General features: G+C 46.6%; 1 protein-coding gene across 2 annotated transcripts; it reads right to left on the bottom strand.

Annotated features, from left to right (window-relative positions):
• Positions 1 to 332: 332 nt before the first annotated feature.
• On the bottom strand, positions 333 to 7,479 carry tmem70 (transmembrane protein 70). 2 transcript variants are annotated; one of them, XM_038809630.1, is made up of 3 exons: positions 7,239 to 7,479; positions 1,434 to 1,566; positions 333 to 1,310 (listed from the first exon to the last, which is right to left on the bottom strand). In XM_038809630.1, the coding sequence occupies exons 1-3, from the start codon at positions 7,434 to 7,436 to the stop codon at positions 877 to 879; spliced, it is 765 nt and encodes a 254-aa protein (XP_038665558.1). In that variant the 5' UTR covers positions 7,437 to 7,479; the 3' UTR covers positions 333 to 876. The 2 variants fall into 2 exon arrangements, with proteins under 2 accessions (XP_038665558.1, XP_038665559.1); XM_038809631.1 differs by having other exon boundaries at positions 1,434 to 1,536; positions 7,239 to 7,475.
• Between the last annotated feature and the right edge of the window lie 299 nt (positions 7,480 to 7,778).

Here is a 7,778-nt window from a genome sequence, read left to right as displayed (position 1 = left end):
ATGCCCAGTTTTAACTCTGCTATTAGGGATCCCACACCCTCCAAAAATTGGTTAAAAGCAATAATGGTAGGACTAGGGCGAGTTTGTTGCTTATCCTCTTGATTACGGGGGGGGGGGGGGGGGGGGGGGGGGTTCAACCGTGGCGGAGTGGTTAGCACTGCAGCCTCACAGCGCTGAGGACCAAGGTCACTGTTTGTGTGGAGTTTGCACATTCTCCCTCTGTCTGTCTGGGTCTTGCCCCCACAACCCAAAATGATGTGCAGGGTAGGTGGATTGGCAACACTAAACTGCCCCTTAATTGGAAAAGAAAAGAATTGGGTACTCTAAAATGTAAAAAAAAACTTTTATATCCTCTTGATTACAGCTCATTCCTGGTCAACATAAGATTAAAATTAGAGAAGATGCTCAATAAGACTGTTCTCAATAATCACAGGCACAGGCCCCACTGGGCAGCTTCAAATGGATGGAGTTTACACAGAAAAATAATTACTAAACTTAATCTACGAGTAACGTATTACTGGAACAATACATAACAGGAGTTTAAACACTTAGAAACACTCAAAAGGCTCAGATACCAGATCTGTCCTCAGCAAGGATTCCAAGGGTCATAAATCGGAAATGTCAGCCTAACATCTCCATGGACCCTGCTTGATCCGAGTGTATATAACATTTTCCACTCTAATTTCAGATTCCCAGAATCTGCAGTTTTTTTTTTCTTTTTGTTTAATCACAATTCTTCTTTCTCTAACAAGGCTTTTACAATGAAAAGGTGCCTTTGGCTGACTACCGGCAAAGACTGAGAAAGCATGTTTCACTGTTTAACCCAAAATGTAGAAGTAATCTCCCCTTGCCAATGTTCATTTCTTTCGCTTTTCATTACTTTTTTAGTTCATCCAAATTAAAGGAGAAGGGCTGATCATAGCCCATTAGGTGACTATAGTCATTTGGATGCCAGAAAAGCACTGGATTTACTAGCAGTGATTTTCTGTTTGCATAAAACGTGGTGAACATCTTGCTGACTCCTGGAACCTTCACATCCTTTTGATGGAAAACAGTTTTCTTCTGCTGGAGGAGAACATTGTAAGTGATTGCTGTATAGTTGTCAGTTTTTTCATCGTGATATAGGCGAACCACGTAACCTTTGGTGAGGAGGTGCAATACCGTAGGACTTAAAAATGTAAAGAATCCCATTATGCCGCAGAAAGCTATTTGCAATGCAGGGCTCTGAATTCCAAGGCCAGACTGCAAGAGGACGTAAGGCATCACACACAAACTGAAAATACTGGTGGAGTAAGAGAAGAACTTCACCCCTACAAAAAGAAAGATACTTGACATGAGAAAAGTGTTCATTGCATAATCAACAAAGTTTTCATATTTAAAGTGCAGAAATATTTGGAAATAATGCTAAAATTAGAAAGGATTTAATTTCTTACCAAGGACTACTCTGGCCAAGTTCCCAGTATAAATCAATCGTCCTTCCATAGAGTTGCCATCTGAACGAAAGCAGCGAAAAGGTTGACTGAATGCAAGGTTAATCTGCACACACAAGAAAAGTGCTTGTAGTATCTGTACAGAATGAAGGGGATCAGATACGGACATTCAATCACGAGCACCTCACCTTCAGTTTTATTTCTGCTCCTCATTTAGCTGAGGAACATTTGCGCTAGGGAATGGAATTTTTCTTTATTAAAGATGCATTTCTCCTCTTCAGAAAACATTTGCGGGTTAGACAAGCAAAAAGGCAGTCACACCCCTTAGGCTAACTAACTTGATTTCGGCCAGTGGTCAGGGACAGGAGGGTGTGGCTGCGAGTGAGGCAGGTAGACGGATCCAGGAGGTAGGTTTGCAGGAGCCTCAGCCCCTGACCTCGTCCAGCAGGTTTGAGATTTTTGCTCCCTGTGTGGACAAGAACGGGGACTGCAGGGAGGAGCAAACTGATCACAGCACAGTTGTAAAGGGAGTAATTCAAGTCGGGGAACAAAAAAAAGAAATGTAGCCATAATTGGGATAGTACACTGTTCTCTGGGACCTGGATCGAGAGTCCCGAAGGTTGCGTTGCCTGCCTGGTGCTCAGATTGGGGATATCTCATCTGGACTGCAGAGGAACTTGGGAGTGGGAGGGTAAAGGTCCAGTTGTCGTGTGTAGCCACCTGGGGTGGCCACTGCCCAACACAAAATGGAAGATTACAAAGAATGCAGGGAAAATGGACATGTTGCAAAAGCAAGCAGCTTGCAGAAGCGCTTGTGTATTCTGGCTGCTGCAGAAACCAGACAGCACTGTGAAAAAAACAAGTTAGCATACTAATGAGGCGATACCCGTTGATTCCCAGGTACAATGGAAACAAGTCAACTCAAATCGCTACATTGAATAGAAGGCCAGACTTCTCGGCGCCAAGAGAAGTCCAAAACAATAAGCCCCAAGAACCGTCCAGTGATCAAAGAGTGGCCCCGTTATTGGGGAAATTCAAATCAATCGATTGGGAAGAGACCCAATCAATTGCGAGTGTATAGAGGGTCCGCCCAGGTGGGCGCGAGACCCCGACCCCAGCTCGTTCTCTTAGCCAGCCTCTCCTTGACCAGCTCTCTCAGCCGACCCTCCCAGCAAGAACACCTTTGTAGCAGCTCTCGAACTTGACCACAGAGAGGGGAGGCCTCCGCCATCAAGTAAGTGTCATACAACGCACGCTACGAGAGTAGACACTCCTGACCCCTTTAGTCCACACCGACTGGAAGCCTGCGGATTCAGGACAAAGCTAGAGGCCAGTGTTCCCTGATCCGGCAGTTCCCTTATCCAGATAAGTATTTGGCCTGTTAGTGGTAGGATTAGCCTAGTCTTGTAGTTTTATATGCATAATTAGTAGATAACTATTATAATAAACGTGTCTTGTTTGAACTTACTAACTGATGTATGGAGTTATTGGTCTGAACTTGAACTTGAAACTTGTGGCAGTATCTTAACGATACCTGGTGACTCTAGAGTTAAGGAACGAAACAGAGCCAAATTGAGTGTAAAGCACACTCACCCAGAACGAGCAACACGTGGTCCACATAGGTACAAAAGCATAGGTAGAACAAGGATAGAGGTTCTGCTGAAGGAATATGAGCAGCTAGGGTCTAAGATTAAAAGCAGAACCAAAAAAGGTAATTATCTCTGGAATACTACCTAAGCCATGAGCTAATTGGCATAGGGTCAATAAGATTAAAGAGGTAAATGCGTGGCTCAAAGGTTAGTGTGGGAGAAATTGGTTTGAATTCATGAGACATTGGCTCCAGTACTGGGGATGGAGGAAGCTGTTTCGATGGGACGGTCTTAACCTGATTCAAGCGGGGACCAGACTCCTAGCAAATCGCGTAACTAGCCTTTAAATACACACACTGAAATTGGCAGGCATGATATTGTGGGCATCACAGAGACGTGGCTGCAAGAGGATCTAAATATACAAGGATATGTGTCCTATTGAAAGGGCAAGGAGAGGGAGCGTGGTTGTATTGTTAGTAAGGAATGAAGTTAAATCGATAGCAAGGAGCGATACAGGGTTGGAAGGCATAGAATCATTGTGGGGAGAGTTGAGGAATTGCAAAGGAAAAAAAGACCCTATGTTCAGGCCCACAAGCAGTAGTCAGGATGTGGGCAGAAAATAAATCAGGACATAGAAAAGGCGTACAAGAAAGGCAATATTACAATAATCATGGGAATTTCAATATGTAGGTGGACTAAGAGATGGTTTTTTGGAGCTGTTCGTGTTGGATCCCACGTGGGAACAAGTAATTCCGGATTTGGTGATGTGTAACAGGGCAGACTTGATATGGGGACTTAAGGTAAAAGAACCCTTAGGGAGCAGTGGCCACAATATGATAAACTGCAGGGTGTGTTCTGAGGGAGAGAAGCTGAAATCAGGGGCTGAATTCTCCGCCGGCAGGATGCTCCTTTTTGCCGGCAGCCCAGGGGTTTCCCGCCGGCGTGGGGCTGCCCCACCGTGGGAAATCCCATTGACCCGGCCACATAACAGAGTATCCTGCCGGTGGGATGAAACAGTCGGAGGCCGTGCCCTTGGGTTTTAGTGTTTCCAACTAGCGGAAACATCCTCTCCATGTTCACTTTATCTAAGCCTCTCAGTATTCTGTAAGTTTCAGGGAGATCCCCTCCTCATGCTTCTAAACTCCATTGAGCACAGACCCAAAGTCCTCAACTGCTCCTCATATGACAAATCCTTCATTCCAGGGATCATTTTTGTGACCCTCCTCTGGACCCGCTCCAAGGCCAGCACATCCTTCCTTAGATACGGGGCCCAAAACTGCTCACAATATTCCAAATGGGGTCAGACCACAGCCTTTTACAGCCACAACAGTAAATCCCTGCTCTTGTATTCTAGCCCAGTGCATCTCAAACTATCTGATGCGGGGGACCGGCAGTTTTTTTTTCAATGTGCCAGGGACCGGTGAGCGAAACAAGCCAATCCAGGATTACTGTCTCTTTCTTTTCTGGAAGCACTCCAAGTACCGGCAGACGATGGCTCGCATACCGGCACCGGTACGCGTACCACACTTTGAGAAGCACTGTTCTAGCCCACTTGACATGAATGCTAACAATGCATTTGCCTTCCTAACTACCAACTGAACCTGCACGTTAACCTTAAGAGGATCCTGAACTAAGATTTTCAAGTCCCTTTGTGCTCGGATTTCCAAAACCTTTTCCCATTTAAAAATAGTCTATATCTCTATTCTTCCTACCAAAGTGCATAACCTCTCACTTTTCTACATTGTAATCCATCTGCCCCTTCTTTGCACATTCTTCTAGCCTGTCCAGGTCGTTCTGCAGCTTCTCTGCTTCCTCAACACAACCTGTCCCTCCACATATCTTTGTATCATCTCCCATTTTTCCATATTATGTTTGTGTCAGGCTCTTGCCCACTCACTAAGTCTATCCAAATCCCCTTGAAACAGCTTTGCACCTTCCTCACAACACAGACCCACCTGGCTTTGTGTCACCCGCAAACTTGGAAATATTACATTTGGTTCCCCACCCCCCATCCAAATCATATATATTGTGAACAGGTCAGGCCCAAGTACTGATCCTTGCAGTATCCCACTAGTCAGTCTGCCAACATTACCCATTTCTTTCTATTGTTTTCTGCCTGTTAACCAATCCTTAATCCATGCCAGTACATTATTTCATTTCCTATGTGTTGAAAATCTAATTACACCACTTCTGCAAACTCCACTTTATCAATCCTGTTAGCAACACCCTCAAAAAAAAACTCCAACAGGTTCATCAAACATGATTTCCCATCCATAAATGCATGTTAGCTATGTCCTTAGAACCACAGAATTCCTACAGTGCAGGAGGCGGTGATTTGGCCCATTGAGTCTGCACCAATCCTCTGAAAGAGCACCCTACCTAGGCCCACTCCCCCGCCCGATCCCCGTAACCCCACCTAACCAGGCATCTTTGGACACTAAGGAGCAATTTAGCATAGCCAATCCACCTAACCTGCATATCTATGGACTATGGACCGCTCGTAGATCCAGCCAGTGCGACATGTGGTCAGAAACCACGATTGCCGAATACTCCGAACCAACCACCCCTGCCAGCAATGCCTTATTCAGCACAAAAAGTCCACCGAGGAGTGCACCCGGTGCACATGGGAGAAGTAAGAGAATTCCTTTGCCCTCGGCCGCCCAAACCTCCACAGGTCCACCGCTCGTCCCCCCAATGTGCTGAATGAAACCCTTCAGCTCCTTCACTAGTGCCGACACCATCATCGACCTCGGACACTACCGGTCCAAACTCGGCTCAATGACCATGTTAAACACCTCCCCCCCACCCATGATCAACCGGTGAGAGTCCAGGTCAGGGATCGCCCCCAATACCCGCCTCATGAAATCTACAGCATCCAGTTTGGGGCATAAACATTTACAAGGATGACCGGCATCCCCTCCAGCGTCCCACCCACCATTACAGACCTCTCACACTCCCCTCCCCCCCAAATTTGCCACAATGTTTCCCACTTCGAACGTCACCCTCTTATTCACCGGCACCGCCACCCCCCCCCCCCCCCCCCCCCCCTCTCTTTGTCTTCATATCCAGTCCCAAATGGAACTGCCCCACCCATCCTTTCCTCAACCTTGTCTGGTCTCCTATATTTTAAGTGCGTCTCCTACAAAAAGGCCACGTCCACCTTCAGACTCCTCAGGTGCGCGATACACGAGACCGTGAGACCAGGGGAGCCCGCCCCACTCCCCTGCCGATCTTTTTCACATGGGTGGCCCATAGAATACATCCAGTAGTGTAATGGTACCTCTGTCGTTTCTTGGCTCTAAACAAATAGATTCTCTCCTTTACTCCCTCTCCCAACATCTAGTTTCCCCAGCACTGTAACACTCTGTTTTCCCCTCAGTCCAAAGATGTGATTTTAGATGGATTGGCCATTCTATATTGCCCCTTAATGGCCATGGTTGGGTGTGGTTATGAGAATGGGGGGGGGGGGGGGTGCTCCTTCAGAGGGTCAGTGCAGGCTCAATGGGCCAAATGGCCTCTATTTGTACTGTAGGTATCCAATGATTCTATTCATCAAATTCTAATGTTCCCGATGGTGGGGGAGTGCAGAACTAGAGGATATAGTTTGAGGATATGGGGTAAACCTTTCAGGACTGAGTGAATGCTTGTCAGGTGAATTCAACATTCTGAATTCTCCCCCAGTGTACCCGAACAGACACCAGAGTGGCGACTAGGGGGTTTTCACAGTAATTTCATTGCAGTGTTAATGTAAGCCTAATTGTGACACTAATAAAGATTATTACTGCTTAATTTTACACTACTACCTCATTTTTCCAATTTCCCTGATGCACCTTATTGTCTGCATGAATATCTACTATCCAGTCCTGCCGTACTGAGCCAGGTCGCAGTCATCACCACAAGTTATCATACTCCACAATTAGGAATTATTCTAGTATTACAGTCAGTCTAACACTACAGTCCTCGGATGGTGGAATATTTTCTCCACCCTTACTCCCTCTGTTCCACCATCAATCTTGCAACTGCCGTGCTGCTAACCACGAAAATGTATCTTCAACAGTTTCAATTTCTTGCCTTTAAAAACTTCAGGGTCAGTTTATTCACCGGTGCCCCTTCCTTGTGTTCGGAGACGCTAATGGGAGACCTAAACCTCCTGTACAATCGGAGTAGCCAATTATACCATCAGCCCCTCTCTGGGCGAGGCTGCCCTCTTTCACTCTACCTGTCCGCTTCTGCAAATGCCTGTAAGCCGGGGGCCTCCCGCGTTATTCGGTCGCTGGCTGTCCAGGAGCCGAGACGTGTCGCAGTTTTTATTGACACTAACGACGCAGAAAGGCCAGATAGCTGGACGCGAAACTGTCACCCTCGCTCTACTCCGAGCAACTGAGCGACCGCTCAGCATCAGCACGGCCGCCGCCATCTTTACTCCAGCCGCCTCCACGTCCGAACACACAAAGGCACCATTGGCCATTGACAACCACCAATCACAAAGCCGCTTACTTCAGGATCCCCGCCCCCATTTCCGTCCGTGCTGCAAGAAAGTCAAAGAAGGTTGTTGAGTGAAGTTTATGTGACTGCCTGAAAAGAGTGCTTAACCTCATCCTCCTGCCTGTTATATTTTAGCTTACGGGCAATTAGGAATGGGTTACAAATGCTGATGATCCCCATATTCTGTGAAAGAAGAGGAATTGGGAGCGTTATTGATCATGTCTCGCTGATCTTGGTCCAAATTGGCTTCAGGGAGTTGTTGCCTGATTAAATT

The sequence above is a fragment of the Scyliorhinus canicula genome, chromosome 10 (genome assembly GCF_902713615.1).
Source record: "Scyliorhinus canicula chromosome 10, sScyCan1.1, whole genome shotgun sequence".
In the NCBI taxonomy this organism is placed as follows: Eukaryota; Metazoa; Chordata; class Chondrichthyes; order Carcharhiniformes; family Scyliorhinidae; genus Scyliorhinus; species Scyliorhinus canicula.
Note: the sequence above shows the minus strand (reverse complement) of the source record. Positions and strands in the feature narration are given on the sequence as shown.